Source organism: Crinia signifera, chromosome 9, assembly GCF_055691185.1.
Source record: "Crinia signifera chromosome 9, ASM5569118v1, whole genome shotgun sequence".
NCBI classification, from domain to species: Eukaryota; Metazoa; Chordata; class Amphibia; order Anura; family Myobatrachidae; genus Crinia; species Crinia signifera.
The window spans coordinates 63,922,598-63,944,895 of record NC_139225.1 but is presented as its reverse complement, the minus strand read 5'-3'; the positions used below and the strand labels follow the sequence as shown (position 1 = coordinate 63,944,895).

Here is a 22,298-nt window from a genome sequence, read left to right as displayed (position 1 = left end):
TATGTGCATCTAACCACAATATCATTACAGTCAGTGGCGTAACTATCGTCCCGCAGCCCCCGCGGTGGCGGGGAGGCGCTGAGGGTATGTGGGCGCCGGGGGGGCTGCGGGATGATAGTTGCCTTCTGCCGCCGTACCGTGCACCACCGGGTCCCAGCTCTCCCGAGTCCCGGCAGCCGCAGCGCTGTTCTAGTACAAAAAGGTGACACTTGGAAAATGGCTGCCCCCATACCGCAGACAGTTTTTCGTCTGCAGTATGGGGGCAGCCATTTTCCAAGTGTCACTTTTTCATTAGCAGCAGTAACGGGAGAGCCGCCCGGGACCCGGCGCAGACGGATGCGGCCAGCCGGCCAGAGGTAACGCGCACACACACAAACACACACACAAACACGTTACACATACATACAAACACACACACACACAGAAACACAACCCCCCCTCCCGACCGCCGTACCACGGCTCCCCTCCGCTCCGTTTTTTTTTACAGGGGGGAACCTCCTGACTTGTCGGCAGGGGGGCGCCGAAAAACTAGTTACGCCGCTGATTACAGTCCCATATGGTGAAATGGTCAGACACCCTAATACTGTATGACTGTCATTTGGGGGCCCATTTACAATTTAATATTTGTGGCTAATTCCCAGAAAAGGTTAGCCATAAATATTATGTAAGCATCTATAATGGAGGGACCACAGCACACAGCATATGCTGTGCTCACAGGCTCCACATGAGCAACTCACGCTGTAACACACTGTAACACACTGACAGCGTGATACTGTAGCTCATGCTGCTGCCCGGGAGAGAGGGGGGTTGGTGGGACCAGAGCTCCCGCCAGACCACTCCAGCAAGCCCAGGCCTGGGAAATTAGTGCCCCCCCCCCCCCCCCCCCCCCACACACACACACACACCTCGGCAACCCTGCCCCTAACTATCATGTTACAGGCTGGGTTTGAAAAATGACAGGTGAGCTGTTTGTTTATCACTCTCCACTTTATCACTTTTTGAAGCTTGATACATCTGACCCTTTGTCTGTTGTGCTCTGGATCTCTGTATTTCTCTACCCTTCTCTATCAGATTCTCCACCTCCTAAAACTTTAACCAGGCTCTCAAGACCCTCTTCTTCATTTAATCGAACCATCTCTCATCCTAACCTGTTTATGCTCACTTCTATCCCTTCTGTGCCATCCCAGTCTGTCAGCCCCTCCCCTCTAGAATGTAAGCTCTCACGAGCAGGGCTCTCTCTCTCCTGCTGTGCTTTTCTTAGTAAATATATCTGCCGCCCCAATTGCATCAGTGCCCTGCCCCCTGCTGCAACTGACTTTTCTTACTATGGGCAGGATGCAGGGCCAGACTGGGACCAGAAATTGGCCCTGACATTTTGAGCGCACAGGCCCACCTCCAGTAGGTGGGACCCTTGCGCGGCTCCGCTGCATGCCGAAAAACCATTGTGGCACCATATGAATGAATTATAATAATCCCATGCCAATGCTCTTCCCTGAGCGGCTCACTGTTATACCACGCCCTCCTGCCAGATTTCCTGCTACCCACTGTGTCCCACTATGCCCTCCGGAACACCCCCCCCCCCCCCTCCATCTAGTAGCACCCCATGAATCCTGTGACACCTGCTGCTGGTACACATTTCATAAAGGGAGCATCACTGAGGGGGGCATATCTCACCCAAATATCCCCAGGTCATCATCATATCAGTTTCCTGCTTAAATCAGAAGCAACTAAGCCTTTTAGTTTATTATATAAATGACGTTGTGTGTGTTGGGAGCAAGTGGCATAAATGCTGCTTTTATCCTTTTTAATCTGCTGATGCTGGAGTCAGTCTGTGGTATTTCGGTTGTTCACACTGATATTTGTAAAGGGTGGAGACTTACATCATTCCCCACTTTATATTTTGGATGCCTGCTGTTTGAATGATTGCAGCTCCCATAATGCTTTTCAGCAGGGTGATAGGAGGGAGTGGCGATCCAGACTGATCCTGAATTCTTTGCTGCTTTCTGTCCATAGATCAGCGATTCAGTGAGTGTAGCCTTTGTGTGCTGCTGCCTGGCACATTTGAAGGCTAATGCTGGAGTAAATGAATTCCTGCATTCTTTACAGCAAACATTAGTCACATACTTTTATCACTATTATGGTGTTTACAGCACCCTATTGACTAGTGCACTGGGTATACCACATGTCAGTAATAACCCGGATTGCAGATTGGTGTGATAGGGTCCCTGGAAAAAAAACCCACTAAGTATCACCTGATGGTAACATGGAGGCACCGCAGCAGGAATCTACGATGCCGCCTGTCCCACCATCACCCGCATTCCCTATAGGTTTCTATGGGGGATGCATACCTCCCAACTTCTGTGATGATGAAATAGGGACACTTGCGAAGCGAAGGGGACGGGGCATATGCAAATGAGGGTGCGGCTTATGCTAATTAGCCGCAACCTCATTTTCATACGAGAATAGACGCTGTGCGCGTGCGCACAGCGACTATTGTATTAGATTGGGGGGTCTCCCAACTGCCACCCCCCGCAGCGGGACAATGCCTGCCGTGGGAGGGACAGCGGGACAGGACCCGAAAATCGGGACTGTCCCGCTGTAATCGTGACAGTTGGGTGGTATGGGGATGCGATGCTGCGATGTATCAACATTGGGCAACATCACATTGGGTCCCGGGGCTACCGCCATTTTGAGATGGTGGTAGCCCATTGTAGCCTGTGGGATGCAGACCACACTGATGGTGGGGAGGTGCAGTCAGTGGGTTGGCCAGGGGTCAACGCTAACCACGCATACGCAATCCCCCGGCACCCGGTGAAGCGCAGGGACAGGCTCATTTTGGAGCCCCTATCCCTGTATCTGCAAAGACATACATACAGGAGGAAGGATTACATATTGCAACACAATCCTGAGTGGTAAATCCAGCCCAGATCGCATTGCAGATGCTTTCCAGTAGTAAATGGGCCCCTTAAGGAGAAGCCCCAGCAATAACCTGGGTCCAGCCTGCCTTGTAAATGGGTTTCAGGCATTTGTGACAAGGCTTAAAACTTGTGTTCTATTGGCCTGGGCTGGCCCTGGGGTTCTGGTAAGAAATGGGTATGATGCTGCTCCCTGCATCAGCCCCGGGGACCTGATTCAGATTTGTTTGAATTCACAGTCCTGTGCTCACAAGAAGCTCACTGATTGACAGCCGGTGGCCATTTGGGGGCGTGCCGCTGGTGTTTTATGGGTGTTCCCCAGAAAAAATAATAAAAGTTTATGTTTTAATGACCTATTGGTGTGCGTCCAACAAGGTAACTCCTTCCTTCTTTTGTATATATCTAATAATGTACCCTGGTTGCCAGGATAGCACCCCGGCCACACTACCAAAATAAAGGCAGTTTAAAAAGTGCCCTGAAATGAAAGGTGCAGGCGTTCCCCGGCCGTGTGTAAGATGTTTCCGAGGTCCATCCCTAGCCCAGCGATGGACAGCAGGTGACAATTCCTGCTTGTTGTGTTATTAGTTTGTTCTAGTTTGTAATGCTTATTTAGAAGGCCTGCACTTACTGTATCTAACATGGACAGGTTTTCACTGACCATCGTTTTAAAAGAATTGCAGCCTAGCGAACAGGTAAGCACTGCCCCGCTGAACGCCCCCCTCCCCCGAATCCCCTCACTAGCATGTAAGAGGATGTGTACGCGAACACATCCCCCCGCATGCTGCCGCCCGGCTGAAAAATTATTTGATGGTCGCTCACCATTGAATGACTTTTCTGCTTTTGTTAATAAAAAGTCAGTTTAAACTGACTTTTATTATGCCCACAGATCGCCAAAAAGGGGGTGGGCGCACCCAGAATAAAACTACCTCAGTAGAAGCTTATGGTTAATGGTTGCATTTCAAATAGTCACAGTAAATGACGGAGGCACTTTTCTGTATACGATGAATAAAAATAATTCTACCTCAGGCGCTGCAAAACTCAAAGCTGCATACAAGACTATAATATGACAATACAATACAATACAATGTATTGACCCTTATGGGCCATTCACTCCCCAATGTACCGAAGCTCTCATCCTTTTGGGGAGAGCTCTGGTCCCTCGATGGCAACCCGAGCTGCAAGGCGGAGGGAAGTCTACTGCAGGTCTTTCCAAACCTTCGGGTGCGGAGGACCCACCGTCCTAACCCTTCCGGGGGTTGAGGAAAGAGGGTCTCTATAAGCTTCGGCGAAGAGGACCCACCGATCCCTTTTTTCCCCTCTTCCGCCTTATGGCTGAGAGGGGTTAGGGGAGTAACCGGGCCCTTCTCCTTTGGGAGAGAGTCCATTCGAACGCACGACCCCCTAAGCACGATTAAGGTCAGTTTCTTGAAACTCAAACCAAGGTGCTGAAAAACAGATGCTCCACACACCGCTGTATTATGATAAAAAGACACTTAGGGGGTTATTCTGGTTCACTCCTTCCAGTTCACTCTTTCTGACAAATTCCTTCATAGATGGACAAAACCATGTGCACTGCAGGTGGGGCAGGTATAACATGTGCAGAGAGAGTTAAGGCCCCCATACACTAGGGCGACTTGTCCTTAGGACAAGTCGCCCCCTACTTCCCCCTGAGCTTCCCCGGCTGCTCCCCGGGGGAGCTTGATTAGATTGGCACTTGATGTGCCATTTTTTACATGTGATAAATCGTCTCGATTTATCACATGTAAAAAACCCGGGGAGCAGGGGGGGGGGGCTACAGAGCAGGGCTGCTGGTGGGAGCAGAGGGGGCTGCGGGGGACACAGGCGGCATAGAGCCGGGCAGAGGGAGCCGGGAGCTGTCAGTGCTAGAAAAAAAGCCTATACAATAAATGGGCAGCCTGTGATTGGCTGAGCGCTCTCTCAGCCAATTGCTGACTGGCTGAGAGAGCGCTCAGCCAATCACAGACCGCCTGCCCGGCTCTATGCCGCCTGTGTCCCCCGCAGCGTCCCCTGCTCCCTCCACCGCTGCGCCGCCCCACTAGGTCCCAAGTCGGGTGGTCGGACGTGGAGCAGGTCCCACCACCCGACGCAGATCCGATGCGCACGGGACCGCACATCGGATCAGAGGGGACATCAAAACTAGCCGATTTTGATCCGATTTCGGCCAGATCCGACTGATCTGGCCGAAATTGGACCAAAATCGGCTAGTGTATGGGGGCCTTTAGATTTGGGTGGGGTTTTACGTCAAATGGATATCTATATTGCAGTGTAAAAATGAAGCAGTCAGTATTTTCCTTGCACAGAAAGAAAATAACTCACCCAAATCTAATTCTCTCTGCACATGTTACATCTGCCCTCCCTGCAGTGCACATGGTTTTGTCCATTTAAGAAGGAATTTGCCAGAAGGAGTGAACCAGAATAATCCCCTTAGTTTGACACGTTTTGGCAAACCTGAGGGTCTGACAAATGCAGAACCCTCCACGTGCGTTATTAGGTCAGAAAAAAAGGCCTATTGTTTATTCTCCCCTTTCTACACATATTTGAACTTTGGAGTCGGAGAGGAAGTGGGAGACTACGTGAAGGAACATCACTCCATTTGGACATTTCTTTTAGCGCATGTGAGATCATTCCTTTTCTTTTACTTCCCTGTATACATTGGATTTTAATGCATTACCAGGGATACAGTCATTGGTCACCAGCAATTTGGTCAACAGTCATTAGGTCGACATGCATTTAGGTCGACGCGCAGGAAGGTCGTCAGGAGTCTAGGTTGACAGGGCCATTAGGTGCCTGAAGCATGGCGAGTGCAGCGAGCAATGCCAGGGGACGCTGTGCTACATTTCAGTGTCTATGTCGACTGTATCGACATTCGGGTCAAATGTTTTTTTTTTTTTTTTTAAACCCATGTCGACCTTTTGACTGTCAACCTAACCCATGTCGACCTAATGACCCTGTCGACCTAGACTCATGCTGACCTAAATGCATGTCGACCTAGACTCCTGTCGACCTAATGACTGTTGACCAACTTACTGGTGACCAACTGATCCACGCCATTACCATGACATTAAGACATGGCAAAATGTATTTAGTCACATACAATTTGTCTTTTATTCACTTATGACAGGCTGACAGCTTCTGCCTATATCCCTAGTACATTCTCAGCACACACAGGTCTGTGCTATGTACCATATACTATGCAGCAGCACTTCCTGGAGGAAGGAGCTAGGAGAGCACAGGCTGCGGGCCTGCTGCCTGTCACTTTAAGAGGAGAGAAAGGCTGGAGAGGAGGAGGCGGCTTCCCAACCAGGGCTGCTCAGCTCAGGAGGAGGCACAGGGACTAGGGAGATCTTCCTGGTGGCCGCTGCTGTTGGAGACGCTGTCACAGTCTCACCTGCTGCACTTACACGCAGTAGCCCTGGCTGCGGAGAAATGAGAGCGATGTATGAGGATCCCCTTCTCTCCTGCATCCCTGCGCTGGTTTCCTGAAACAAAATAGACCCGAGAGACCGACGAGCCCAGCATCCTCCTCCTCTGCAGCGACCTCCTCACTGCACAGCCCCTGGGAAGCAGCAGCCGCAGGTCTGCGTAGCCTTTGTTCCCCATCAGCTTCTCTGCTGATGGTGTATTCTTATTATTCATTGCTCGCTGCCATACAGCACCAGTGTGTACTGGGCGAGCATCAGCAAGGCGCACCATTCATTGTGCAGGCTCGCAATGCATGGCTGCTGGCAGGATGGGTGTTCTCTGATTGCTGGGATCCTCTAGGAATAGCGACATAAGCGCCAAGAACAGATCCCAGCCTTTGTTATGTGGTGCTGAGGGTTGTGTTGTGTTATCTTCAGTAGGTACATGTTTTCTAGGGTCTGGAGAGGAGAATGTATAGGGGTAGTCTGATGCAGGGGACATCCTGGTTTGGAGTATGCATAGAGAATGATTAATGGGTTTGTCACGTTTGCATAGATTTAAACAATGCATATATGATTTTACATCCTATTGGTACATAAATACATGCTAGTGTATAAATACATGCTAGTGTATACGATGTACATACTGGTGATAATACTCTCATCACTTCATTTATTTTTGCACTTAGTTGAAATACTGCATTTCAGATCCCTACTTTAAAAGATTTACAAATCATCTCTGTGTATAAAAAAGGTGCCCATACACAGTGCAATATGCGCTATGTGCGTATTGTCAAATCGCATGCGATACGCTACAACAGCATGCGATGCCATCTAGTATAAAAGTACTGGCTGCACATACTGTTTTGGCTTGCGATATGAACTACGCGAGAGCGCCCATCACAAGCCAAAATATACACGTGCGATGTGGACTAGACGTGATGCTTTTTGAACGAAAGAGTTTAAAACACATCCCAGAATCACACCGTGTGTGGGCGCCATTAGAAACAATTCTTTACATTGTTACATGTATTCCTGTGGTGGAAAAGTGACTTAATAAGCGAATATTTATTGAAGCTATAATATCAGATGTCTTCCTGTGCACCTGCTCCACAGTAAAATGTTTATTATATATAGTGTTTGTTTAAAAGTCTTCTTTAGCCCTTGGTTGTATCTGTGACAAGTTATCACACTTTGGGGGAAATGTATTTACTAATATGGGAGTTCTATTTCAGATTTGATGTTGCTGTGGGCAACCAATCAGAATCTTCTTATTTATTTAGCACCTTCTATAAGATAATAGACAGTACCATAGCAACATCCCATATGAAATAGAACCCCTATCTAAGTAAATTTCCCCATTTGGAGTTGATGTATCAAGCAGTGAAGAGGACTCGCTAAGATGCTGCCCATAGCAACCAGTCTGCTTCCAGGTAGCATTTCTGTAGTACATGGGTTAGGTCGACAGGGTCATTAGGTCAACATGGGTAAGGTTGACAGTGAAAAGGTCAACGTAGGGTTTTTCACTGAATTTTATTTTTACCGAATGTCGACATGGACACAGGTTAAAGTGCACCACGTCCCCTCTCATGGCTCGCTGCGCTCACTATTTTATTCTCCTACCACACCCTGGTGGATGGCAGGGCATGAAATACTGCCTGTCGGCACATGTCGACTCAAAATAACAGTGAAAAACCCCATGTTGACCTAATGACCCTGTCGACCTAGACTCATGTCGACCTAGACACATGTCAACCTAATGGTGTCAACCTAATGACTGTCTAACAACTAGCTACTCTCATCTCCCAGCGCCGGCCAAGGAACCGCCCCCTGGTGATATCACACCCCCAGCGTTACGCCGGGTTGGGAGGCAAGTCTAAAAGAGGTCACAAGCTGGGTCTCTACTGGCTTTTTGGTGTAAAAGAGATATTACTTATCCTTACCACCTTAGAAGGGTTTATATTAAATATACTTCATTGGTTTTAGTTCTTGTATTGTAGTCATATTCTAAAAGTTAATATTTCACCCCAATCAACTTGCTGAACTCAGAGCATGCTGACATATGTAGTTCAACATGTTACCTAGGGGCCTAGTTTTTTTAATGTAAATATTGCTTTAAATCCTCTGAAAAGTACTATTTCTGAGCATTGCTATATTGTATACTGTCAGGGATAATGAACATGGAGCAATGGAAGTCCATTAATTTATCTGCCAAAATGCCCTATTTAGTGAACATTGAAATTTAGCTTTACAGAGCCTTCAGCCATTGGCTAATGCTGTTTTTAAGGTGGCGATACTTATTCTGTCTATGGAGAAAGCAGACTGGCCACTCTTGCACGTGACTGTCTGGCTGAGCATGTGTTGTATGTGCATCCAGGAAATATAGTGATTGCTATCATTATATGAAATGATTCACCTTTGGCAGCATGTTATCAGATAAACTCTCCTGGATACAGTTTTGTCCCTAAACCAGCGGTTCCCAAACTGTGGGTGTTATATTTGGGTGTTTTATTGTTTCTCTACTGGCTGCTTTATTTTTACGCTGCAATATTGATATCAGTTTAGGTGCCCATACACTAGTAAGATTTATCTTCAGATCTGGCTGGTTGGAACAAAAACCTGGTAATGGATGAGTGACAGTTTGTCAGTTTTCCAGCATTTCCAAGCAAATGGTCAACTGTCATTTGCTCTCATCCATAACCAGGTTTTTGTTCCAACCAGACAGATCTACAGATAAATCTGCGTGTGTATGGCCACCTTTTGAAGTACAAATCCCACCCAAATCTAACTCTCTCTGCACGTTACATCAGCCCCACCTGCAGTGCATAGGGTTTTGTCCATAAGAGAGTGATTGTGCCTTTGTGAGTGAACCAGAATAACCCCCAGTGTGCCTAGGCCTAGGCACCTTGGGGAGCCTCAGGACACCGGCATGGCTTGGGTTGGTGGTTCAAGAACAATTCAAATTATTTATGGTCATTGTGATTTGCAGCCACCAGTACTTCCTATCATAACATATGTGGACACATAGAAACAAATCCTGTCCCTCACCACATAACTAAAGATAACCTACAGGTAAAAAAAGAAAAAAACATATTGGGCCCCCATATAAAAAAAACAATCACACTGGTCCCTACAGGTAACAAGAATAAAATACACTGACCCTTTACATAAAAAGGAGAGACCAGTTAATAACAGATGAACTGCTGGTGGCTGTAAACTGGTTTGGGCATCTCTACATCGGGGGGCACACTTGAAAACAGCTCAAGTCACACTAGTGTGCCATGGAACAGTGGTTGAAAAACACTGCTCTAGGGTGGCATGATTTCAAAAAGCATGGGAACCACTGCCCTAAACCAATATCTTGATTCACTAGAAATAGTAGTCAGGACAGATCTGTCTTTTTATTATTATTATTATTATTATTATTATTATTATTATTATTATATATTTCATGTCTTGTTTTTTTTTTAGGAGACATAATGGCTCACCCTCCCCTGGAATTCAGTGATTGCTACCTGGACAGCCCAGTCTTCAGAGAAAGTTTAAAGGGCTATGAGCAAGAGCTGGAGAAGACCAATAAATTCATTAAGGATGTGATAAAAGATGGAAATGCTCTTATTGGTGCCATAAAGGGTAAGAGGAACATTCTCTTCTGCAGAATATCCCTGAATTTACTTGACTGGTTATTGTACATTATGGCAGGTATTCAATGCTGTTTGCGAGTGGTGACAGCGAGCAGGGCTTCCTGCTCGCTGTCACCACTCACCCTGACAGTATTCAACACACCCTCCGCATACGCCAATTCCCCCTCGCTCCGTTTTTTGAGCGAGGGAGAATTGGCGGATGCGGCTCCTGAACCAGCGAGACTCGCAGCTAAAAACAGCGAGTTTTCTGCAGTAGCCGCGGGTCTCGCTGTTTGGGTGAATCCTCGCCGTCCTGTGACGGCGAGGATTTCCCCAGAACATTGAATAGAGCAAGGTTTTCGCTGGTTTTCTGCAATCCTCGCTGTTTAACCCCCTCGCCGGCCGCTCGCTGCAGCATTGAATACCCCCCTATGAGTGAGAAGAGCTGTCCAGCACTGTCATACCAATACAAAACTAGCATTCAAAATCTAAGATCTGATCTGCGGAGATTAAACTCTTCTTGTTGCTTGGTACAGTAGCAAAGTGCATTGTATTCACTATCCAGTAATTACCGCTTAATTATTAATGGTTAATACATACTAACATTCATACTTTCTGTCTCCTAGTTAATAGTATGATTCTTTGAGATTAAGTGGGATTGTTCTATGCTTTTGTTGATTTATGAATACTATCGTCATTTTAAAAGGAGGACCAATTAATCCACAGTTCAAGGTCAGATATGATCTCCCCTTGTGTACTTCCCTGTAACCAAGGGATTATGCCCTGACAGAGTAAAGACTGTAAGGTGTATGCAGTAAATATATTATACAGTATTTACTATTGAAGACATTTATTTTCAGACAGTTAATGTGCCCATACATGGTCCGATTTGGGCCCGATTCTGACTGATCGGGATGATATATTGGTTAAACAGCCCAAATCCGAGGTGTTTGACATTAGATCAGATTTAATTCGCATTCCCATGTGCATCGGATTGGATCCCAGAGATCTTGTGTGCAGCACATAGGATTCATTGGAATCAGACCATCAGCGGCACATCGCGGGTACTTTTTAGCACCCGAAAAGTATTGCACCCAATTTCTGTTGAACTACCCCAACAGCTCCCCGGGAGTTCTCTTACATGCGATAAATTGCAATCATATCAAGTATCAAGTCGGACGGAGCCCTCCTGGAAAGCTGCCAGGGCAGTTCAAAGGAAAACCGGTCCAACTTGTGCATCAGACAAGGCGGACCTGTGTATGGCCACCTTTAAACCCAAGAAGGAAGAGATTGTTACTATTTGGTTGTCATGTTTATTAACCTATGTATTGATGACTACCATGTCTGCTGCACCATTTCCTACCTCCTTTTGTATTCTGGACCTTTAACTGCCCTCCAGTGTTCTTACTGTAACTCAGGGTGTGCCTGGAAGCCTAGCAGGGGAAAGGTGTGTTGCAATACTAAGAAATGACACATGTCTAGGTAAACTAACCATAATGAACATACTACAATGCAAGCTGTTACCTTTTCACATCACGTGCATGATCGAGAATGACATGGGAAAAGCGTGTCCTTTATCTAGCAATCTATGTGCAATGTCATTTTTTATTTTTTATTTTTACCACCAGTGCAGGAGGATTACCTGCAAAGTTTAAGGATTTGTGCGGTTATTATGGTTCACACTCAAAGGCAATTTCTCTCTCAGATGGACAAAACCATGTGCACTTCAGGTGGGGCTGATGTAACGTGCATAGAGAATTAAATTTGGGTGAGTTATTTTGTTTCTGTGCAGGGTAAATTCTGCCCGCTTTATTTTTACACTGCAATATAGAGATCAGTTTGAAGTACACACCCCACCCAAATCTAACTCTCCCTGCACATGTTACATCTGCCCCACCTGCAGTGCACATGGTTTTGTCCATCTGAGAGTGAATTTGCCTTTGAGAGTGAACCAGAATAACCCCCATGGTTACATTCCACTGCTCTTTCAATTGCTGTCCGCAGCATCCCAGTAAAAATTATATATAGACCATCCATCAAGATTATGATGTGGTACATGTGGGCTTGAATCAAAGCTGCAATATGGTGCTGGCTATAGTTTCAGTATGCAGGGTAGTGTGAAATGCTAATAATGAAGGATTTTGCTGTTGCTTTTCTGTGCGTGGGCTGCTGAACAGGTGGAATGAGACTCATTTTCCCATCTGGCATTTGCAAATATTAACTCCTTGTTCTAAATGATTTAATTATGTAACATGATGGCAACTGCACAGCCAATACAAACACATTATATATGTGACATCTGTTATTTTAGATTTTTTAACTGAGTTTTGTTTTGGTCATTTATATACTGACTTAACAATTTTAGTGAGTTTTGTAGCATCAGTGAGGTTGGTACACATTCATGCATGGTCTGGATTTACATAGCTGGTTGGGAACCAAAATCCAAGAGTGCTTTTCGTATGGTTGAAGTTCATTACTGTACTCCAGTGTACACTATGGAGATCCTCTGTTTGCATGATTCATTCTGGGGCCTACTCAGTCTTGCAGAACCCTCTATGAATCATGAACTGAGTCTGACATAATTGTGCATATGAGTAACAAACAAGAATATTTATTTCAATATAATATCTATCCTCTTGATTTGTCTTTTCCTCTGCTTTGTTGATGGTATTGTTTTATTTGGGGGTATATAGTGTATCAATGGCAAAATGAATTGACTTCTCCTTTTGTATATTGGGAAGTCTTTGTTTAAGGTCAATGAGAAGGATGATAGATTACTATAGTGGTTGGTATAAAGCAAACTTACACCATGCATTGTAGGCTGCATTTATGAAGGTGATCGCTTGTGTATATTCTGCTCCTTAAGTCATGCCATCTTCCCACTGCTCGTATGAAATACCCAACATTTTAATGCCGGGGACTCTCGTTCTTACTGCTAGACAAATTCCCGGTTCTACCTGGTAATTTGCATTTTAACACAGGTTTTTTGCAGTGTGAACAGGTCAACCCGTGTCTGCATAGCCGGGTCTCAAACTGGGGTGTAAAAAGCAGGGTTGGAGAGTAAAGAGCAGGAAAGTTCACACTGCAAAAAAAACTGTGTTAAAAGGCAAATTACTGGGTCAACACGCTAGACCCGGGAATTTGCCTTGCAGTGAGAACGGGGTGTAATTAAATCTGCCAAGGTTATTACAAGGGAAAGCAACTAGATTAGGAAACACTCTTACAATGTGTAATTGGTTATGGTATGGGATATTTAACTTTTGCTGCTTGATTCAAGAATGATGTAGCTATGAATTACAATTGGTAAACTCTTCGAGGGTAAGTAATATCTGCAGTCGACATTCGGGACAAAAAAAGTGAAAAGCTCATGTAGACCTTTTGACTGTCATCCTTCCCATTGTTGACCTAATGTTTGTGTCAACCTTCCAACCTTGTTGACCTTAGCCCTGTCCACCTAATGCATGTCGACCTTAACCCCTTCAGTGGTGGGATTTCTTTTAGGGAGCCCTCCCCAGTGGGCTAATTTTTAAAGGGGAGCGCTCCCTCCACCTTCTATGTGCACCCGCTGCCCGAATCAGTTGAAATCTGGCCCAAATCGCATAGTGTATGGGGCCTTAAGACTCTGGTTCTGTCACCATCCTTACTATATTTTATTATTATGCTACCAGCAATACTGTAAAGCCTGTTAGATGTCAGGGTAACAGGTTCATAGAGAATTTGTGGACAGATGCATTCTGAGCATGTTGTAATACAACATAAACCAGAATGCATACACACAGGAAAGCTATTTATTCAAATAAAACAACATGTTTTATAAACTGTTTGTTTTAACACAGAACTGTGTTAATTATTAATGACGGTTGAATCTGGGACAGCGCCTATCTTATTTGTGGAAATTCTAAGGACTAATTACTCTAGAAAGATAAAGCTATCCAGATTTCTACTCTAGAGGCCACCATACACTATGCGATTTGGATTTGAACCGATTTGGAGGAATCGGGCCGTGAAATCGGGCCAAATCGCATGTGCAGACATCCCATCCGACCTGATGCGCGGTCCCGTGCGCATCGGGTCGGATTCGGGAGGTCGGACGAGCTGCACATAAGATTTGTTCAATCTTATGTGCAGCCCAAGGCGGGCAGGGGACGCAGCGTATAGTACGTGCGGTGTAGGGAGCCGAGTGGGGGACTGTAAGCAGGGAGCCGGGCTAGAGAGGCAGTGGGTGCACTATCCTGGGCGGGGGGGAATGCCGCAAATAGATACTTCCAGGCGGAGAACGCCGCAAGGGGATCAGAGACAGAGACCGGGTAGCGTAGGGGAAGCCGGGCACATAGAAATTAATGGACAGCCAGTAATTGGCTGAGAGCTCTCTGACTGAGAGAGCTCTCAGCCAATCACTGACTGTTAATTCATTTCTATGTCCGCCCGCTGCTGCCCGGCTTCCCCTACGCTACCCGGTCTCTGCTCTCTGGTCCCCTCGCGGAGTTCACCGCCTGGACCAGTGCACCCACTGCCTCCCCTGCCTGGCTCCCTGCTTGCAGTCCCCCGCTCGGCATCTGGCTCCCTCCACCGCAGGTACTACAGGCTGCGTCCGCTGCCTGCTTGCAGCCCCCATGCCCTGCTCAGCTCCCGGCTCCCGCTGACAGCAGCTCCCCGGGGGGACTGCATGTGATAAATCGCATGCGATTTATCACATGCAAAACCTGGCACATCAAGTGCCAAATCGTATGTGACCCCCCCCCAGGGGAGTTGTCAGTAGATTAGGTCCGACTTGTCCTTCGGACAAGTCGGCCTAATGTATGGGGGCCTTAGGAGAGCAGGGAGAATATTACACTAATGGGGCCTTGACACATAGCGATTTTTAGCCATTTTCTAAGTGATCTGACAAGATAGTTTAGAAAATGACCCTACATCGCTGTGTGTGTAGGGGCCAGCGGTAGCTGTGAGCGGCCCTGCACATCGCAGTCGCTGGTAGAATGAAGAATGAACAGTGTCCATCAATATCTGCATCACCAGTGTTCTCTCACTGGAGAACACTGGCGCTGTCAGCTCGCTCAGCACACAGCACTGACCGCTCGCACTGTGTGTGGGCTGTCAGCGCTGTGTGCTGAGCGACCGCGCTGGGTGCTCAGCCGAACTAGCACAGCTAGAAAGCCTACACACATCGGCATGTGTATTGGCCCTATAAGGACTAACCAATGCTTGTTAGCACACTTGTGTAGTGGAGGGACTTTTTTACAGTTGCATTACTCTATGCCTACGCTAATGAATGATTATAGTTTCATCATTTTTACAAAGATAGTGTGAATGGGAACTATATAGCCATAGTTGCATCTTAAATGACTGAGCTAAGATACTTTATACTGTCCAGATCTACCATATAGTTTTTACTTAATGTAGATTTTTGGGGGGAATGTTTAGGTATAACATGAATATATGTTAAATATTTAGGGAGACACCCGCACAAGGGCTGATTATCTATGTCATTTATGAAAACGTATATTTCTAGATTATTTTAAAATTACCTTATCTATTTCTTTTTTTTGGGGGGGGGGGGGGGGGGGGGTGCAGCGTCAGACTGATAAACTGGATATATTGGCAAAAAAAGAGGACATGTTTGTGGCGTACTTTTGGACAGCAATTACGAAAATATAACCTTTGTTAATTACATATAAAAAAAGATGCAATTAACTTTTTGTAATGTAATAAATAAAAGTTATATTTTAGTACTTGCTATCCAAAGTGCGCCACAAACAGGCTCTTGTCAATATGTTTGGAATGTTGTAGGATAAAGAGAAATATTAATTAAAAACTCCAGCTCTTCTCCTCTGTAGGTCATGCTGGCAACCATGACACTTACCCAGGCATATGCGGAACATTGATGCCGAGTTCTCTCACCATCTTTAAGGAAATGGGATTTTCCAAAGGATGTGTGTAAAGTTTGCTAAAAGTAATTAATGTCCAGACTCCTTACTCATTTGCATCACAATTATAGAGTATTTGAAATTAAGTTCTCAATGTTTTGGTATGTGTTGCTTCTAAAGGCTAAAATACGTTTTTGTAAAAATTATATTATTTTAACTGAGAGGGTTTATATTGAATAAGTAACCCCCATACTATAAGTAGATTCTTGTTTGGTAGAAGCAATTACCTGTACTGCAACATCTCCATCATTGGGTGAATGATTATGTAACGTTCTGTATTTGGCTGGTCTATACTAATGTACTAAATCAAACAATGGGGGTCTACTAAATGCAGAAGGTGCATTGTGTTGCAAGCTGGTTTCATGCAGAAAATTTGTGCAAAAAAGGAATTTAGAGATCACTGCGCTGCTTATCCTCTCGTAACATGAAGTTCAATAGTGCTGTCTCAGTCAAATGATTCACTGTGTTCACCAAAGGATGCCACTTCTTAGATGTATACTTAGTCTCCACATATGGAACAAAAAAGAGAAACAGCAAGAAAGACTGTCAGACATAATTCTTCATGTATGAAGTGAATGGAATATTAATTCCAGGAGAAGGGATCCCAAACCCCCAATATTGGATGGCTTACACGTGCTTACAAGGTATAATGTGTGTACAATCCTATCTGGGTATCTTTTATGGGGACCACCAACTTGTGCTCAAGACGGTAATATCTTACATGTGCTTACATGTAGGACACTTGGAAAACACATAAAAATGTATCTTTGCTACTCCAAAAAATAATGCTCACACTGTCTTACGTGGTAGAAAGTGAAGCCAATCGTGCAAAGGTATCTTTTCTTTACTCATAACAGATGAGGTACCATATGAAACAAAAAAGACATCTCCTCATGGTGCAGATCAGATAAAAACATGAGGCTTTATTGACAAAACAAAGATAAAAAATGACAGGCCAAGCCTCGTACCGTGGAGATCAGGGATATACAACAGGAAAATGAATAGAACCCAGGTAGCTCCTGCTGCAGTCTCAACCTGGTCCTTGGTACCGTGGGTGGCCTTCTAAAAACACTCCTCCTGCAGAAAATTGCTTGGTTTCCTATGCGGCAGTGAACACTTTTGTGGGAATTCCTTCCACTGTAAAGTGTTATGATGACTCGCACCGGCAAGATTATTGCTGCTAATTGGATCGACCTCAAGCCAGCTATACATAATACTTGGGGTTCCCTTTTTAGAAGAGTTTAACCGTGCTTTAATCAGCAAATAAAACATTTTGAACAAAACAATTAATCTTGTAGCCCATTGTCAAGGGACCTCTGTATTACTGCAAGTCCCTGCAATAGTATCTACAGCATGTCCAGCACAGCATTCCATTGCAGTTCAATGCAGTTTCCTCCTAGACACAAATGATGAGCTCTGTACAAGATCGGCCTGTGAGCCAAACCCAGCTAGGCATTTATAGTCCTAATTACAAGCTGCCATGATGGCACTGTTTGTTTTTAAACAGAAAAGAAATACGCTGGTTCTTGATATTGCCCATATTGTACATGTTATCAGTGGCACCGAGATGGGATGTACAGTAGCTGGAACTCTTTATCTGGCTCTGGTCAGGCTGGAAGCGCCAAGTGGGGGTGTCATTGCATCTCCCCCCCCCCCCCTAGTCCTCCCCCATGCAGACTTCAGTACTTTGAGCATGGAGAGAGGACTGACTGCTGCTGTGCGCTCTCTTGCGAACACTCTCTCGCTCTCTTTTTTTCTATCGAGGGGGTCTGCCCGCACCCCTACATGGTATCGGCTTTGTAACAATATTAATGCTATATACTTTATACCTATACAACATTTACTAAGATGGGAGTTCTATTTCATATGGGATGTTGCTATGGGTAACCAATCAGAATATTCTTCTTTTTAGCACCTTCTAGAACATAATGGATAGTATGTATCAATCATTAATATTGCCACACAGCTGGATTAATGTGGGTGAACATGAGCAAAGACATAGATGTATTTTCTGTTTAGTTGCAGATGCGGTATTTCCTTCCATTTTAGCCCTTTTCAAAATGGGTTGATTTATGGTGAAGTTCTAGGAATGGAAGTTTTTATCCTTGGTCATGGTACTTGTACATGACAGCATGTTGATAAGACAAAACAAAGGTGGTGCAACCAATCAAATCTCTTATTTATTTCTTGGGGAGAAAAAAATCAAAATCAAGGCAAAGCCAGTTGAGTTTCTTTATCACACCTTTACCTTTTATCCTGTTTATTATTTATGTCTTTATAATTGACTCCCATTTTTCTCATGTGAGCTAATTGGTCACTGTAATCCCATAGGGGTTGGTGATGCAGGTCAGCCAAAGGACATGATGTAGGTTAACCGAACAAAGGCAATATGCAGCATAACTGGCAGGACTGCTCCTATTTGCGCTGCATATGTGATACTTCAGTCTGAATCCTATGCCCCACTGAAATTAAACCCTTCTGATCATTCCTCTGCTTTGTTACCTATGACCAGCTAAGTAACTAACACATAATTACAGGTTATTCTCCTAAGTATTATGAAGATCAAGACACATAAGTAGCCAGAAGAGACTCCACCTGAAGATAAATACACAGTCTGTGGTACAGGAGCTAGCTTTTCCCTCTATATACCTTGCCTGCTAAGTACGGGATTTCTTTATTACCCTCGATTCTGGCAGCTATCAGGGATTTTGGGAGGCCAAGCCTATCTGCCCCGTTTTTTTGGTCCAGGAACTTATCCCGCGTCCCATGTGTTTTCGCAAGAAAACTGAAACCTTTCTGCAGGAAAAGTGTGTAATTGAATAACCCTTAGCGAAACACTGGGCAAAAATTGCGATTATACTGTAACTATTTTTTTTTTCCAGCGAGTACAGTAGAAGGTTATTAATGTTTTGTATTTTAAGTTCGTCATTACTACCAAAAGTAATCATTTAAATATATGAAAATAAAAGTTTTCTTCTATTTTGGCCAACACAGGGAATCCCTTGTTCATACATTCCATCACATATGCTCAAACACAACCAGTGTAGTAATACAAACTTGCTAACACACACGATGTCAGCTAAAATTCTTCTGTCTGCTCCAAAAATAATAATACTACAAAAAAGGGAAAACAAAAAAAGAAACATCTGTCAGTAAAATATTACACTTCCTTCTATGGTGTCTCATCTGCTGGTAGGTCATACTGTACATTCTGCATGTTGTCCTAGCTGTTGCAATAGTCTTTCTAACAATAACAGAGACAATTTGTCAATGAGGATATGTTTCTGCCAAGCTGGTTAGGCCTAATGGCCAGTGTTTTACTTGTGTCGTACAAATCATTCCTTCAGCTTGTAAATGACAGTGCCCATATACAAGCACTGGATAAAGCATGATTAACACTGCAGTAAATGAAACCGTATATTAGGGATCCGTATGGGAGCTTGCTTGAGTATTTGTCTGAAACTTCTAAGACTTTTAATATACTTGTTTTATAAACACATTAAAAAGGGGCATTCACATGTTATTTCTGATGTCACATGACTTGGTTGCAGACATTTATGAGACCGGTGTAAAGGGAAAGGAGCTGTGACTCCTAATAAACAACTATCATGACCGAACACTGGCGGAGATTTATTAACCCCTTACCGCCGCAGCCTGTTTTATCCTTCCTGACAGAGCCCTTTTTTTCAAATCTGACATGTATCACTTTATGTAGGGATAACTTTTTATTGCTTTTACTTATCCCAGTGATTTTGAGATTGTTTTCTCGTGACACATTGAACTTTAAGTTAGGGGTAAATTTTGGTCGATACAGTCTGTTTTTTTTGTGTGAAAAATACCAAAATGTCGTAAAAAAATTGAACATTTTGCAAAATGTTAAATTTTCTGCTTGTGAGACAAATAATCATACCACTCAAAATAGTTAATAACTAACATAGACCATATGTATACTTTATGTTTTAATCATTATTTCAACCTCCTTTTATTTTTTTTGGACACTAGGGGGCAGCAGAGTCAAAATTATACACATAACACAGTAAACGCTGCAATTGGCTGTTCACATTTGAACAGCCAATCGCAGCGATCGCCGATGGGGGGGGGGGGGGGCATCGCTGCCCCCCCTGGGCAATGAGGGAAGATGTCTGCTGTCAGGGACAGCAGACATCGTCCCTCTGTCACCGCGTCTATAGACGCGGTGACAGTTTAAACTCATGACGTACATTTATGCCATGTGTCGGGAAGTACATCCCGACCATGACGTAAATGTACGTCAAATGTCGGGAAGGGGTTAAGATGGGAGTTCTATTTCACATGGGATGTTGCTATGGGCAACCAATCAGTTACTATCTATTATCTACATAGGGGGAGGGGCCCTAACCTGCACATGAGGTGCTACCTGTTGAGACTTGTAGTGCAGCAAGCAGGATGAGGAGATTGCAGGAGCACACTAAATATAAATGCTAAACCTATTAATATCTTTGCTATATTGCATTTCTGAGGTTCTTAGCATAATGATGGCCATTATTATGGGCTTGTCCATTTCTTATGCTGCTTTCCCATTTTGTATGTGTTCTATAGTGGAATGCATAGAAAATATTTGTGTGGTATTATAAACCCATTAACAAATGCCAGAAATGTGTGCCAAATGGAAACCTGATAAGTGTTTTTAAATTGTGTTTTTACTCGAGGTCAGGAGGTCATTGATATTTTCTTGGGCTTCTCCAGTGTGCTTATTGTTAGCAAATGTAAGAGTCAGGGACATGCACTGGTGTCTCTACTCTCCTTATAGGGTATGTGGCCGATGGGTGACAGTCAATATGTCGACCACTAGTGGTCAAGAGGCAATAGGTCGACTTTAAACCATTCTAGGGGCTGCGGTACACTAATATGGTGTCCATGATTAAATAGACACCCCAAAACATTAAAAACTTGTGTCAAACATTTCCATGCCGACCTCTCATGTGTTGCGTTATTGACTGTCAACCTATACACTGTCGACCTAATAATCCACCTACCCTGTTAGTGTTGATAGACCACGGTTTTTAGTGACCCTATCTAGTTTTAGACCCACTAATGTTAAATAAATTAATACTTCACACAGAAATTGACACCAATGGTTATATTGGACACTCAACATGTTATTGCTGGGTTAGGGTGCAGTGTGAAAGTACCAAAGTGAATAAACCGGGCCTGGAAACCCAGCATTTCAACCCAAGTTAAAAGAAGTATTAAACACGGGTTGGACGTGGGAAAGCCTCTGACCCGGGATATTCTGCCGGGTCTCAGAAAAAGATGCTGATTGGTTGTTTATGTGTCTCCCTCCATGATGTCACCAGCCTGAGCCCTGCCAACAAGAGGAAGCACACCAGATTACATCCAGGAGAAATATATATATATCCCCCTCGCCCCCTGCCCGCTCTGCTAGTGGCGACTGGGACGGCAAACAAGCAGTCCCTCACCATCGCTCCCCTGTGTGAAGACGAAGGGAATGTGGTGATTAGAATCACCCCCTTGGTGTGGTTGAGAGACAACTATGTACACTTACCAATTTGCTGGAACTGCAAGAGGCATCTTACCATGATATTAAAGTTAGATCTGCATTGCTATCCTTTAGTTGTTACAAGTAAGATATGTAAAATGGTCCGCATGTATTGTAGGCACAGTGGCACTTTAATAACCCATGAATGACATCAGTAATGACGGGATTTTGCTGTGTGAATCGGCAGCATTGCCCTTGCTGGTGGCAGTGCCGCGAAAGAGAGACCCAACTTTTAGATTCACTCTCAGAAGAGTAAGTTCGTATTGAAGTAGCATAAAAAAGGGACTAAACAAAGAGGATGTTGTATGTAGGACAAGCTGCGTCTGCTACTGCTTTCTCTGAACAAGAAGGCCCTTGTTTACCTTCGCCAAAAAAAGAAGTTTTGAGCAGCCAAGGTTACTGGGGAAGCTGCTGACTCCCCATTCACTGCAGGACCAGATGTGTCCTGACATGAACAGGGTCCATGGTGTCACACAGAGGGTGGCTGCAGACTGTCCTGTGTGTTACCCTTCCATTTTGTGCTCAAATTCACAATTCACTTTGTTTCTGGTGGGCAGACTCTATCATTAGGGATATAAATATAACGTTAAATGTAAAATACTAGATGCATTATTTAAAAAAAAAAAAAAAACAACAAAACCCTAATATGTTTCGAGTTTGGAATCACTGGGGCAATGTGTGAATCTACTTGCGGTGCCAATGTGATTGATTACTGTGGATAAAATCTGTATTACTGTGGGGGCCATTGTGTTAGTATTACTGTGGGGGCCAATGTATGCGTTGTATTTTTTCCATTGGGGCTAATGTGTGTGTGTGTGTGTGTGTGTGTGTGTGTGTGTGTGTATTTTTATCTGATGGTGTGCCTTGACAAAGTC

At 44.5% G+C, this 22,298-nt stretch overlaps 1 protein-coding gene across 2 annotated transcripts in view; it reads left to right on the top strand.

Moving 5' to 3' along the window:
- Positions 1 to 6,208: 6,208 nt before the first annotated feature.
- The window catches only part of OPHN1 (oligophrenin 1), a 107,842-nt gene continuing 91,752 nt past the window's right edge, over positions 6,209 to 22,298 (top strand). For both annotated transcript variants that reach the window (XM_083159124.1, XM_083159123.1), the window contains exons 1-2: positions 6,209 to 6,512; positions 9,809 to 9,970. In XM_083159124.1, coding sequence (XP_083015250.1) covers positions 9,817 to 9,970 — 154 coding nt within the window. In that variant the 5' untranslated portion in view covers positions 6,209 to 6,512; positions 9,809 to 9,816. The remainder of the gene's footprint in view (positions 6,513 to 9,808; positions 9,971 to 22,298) is intronic.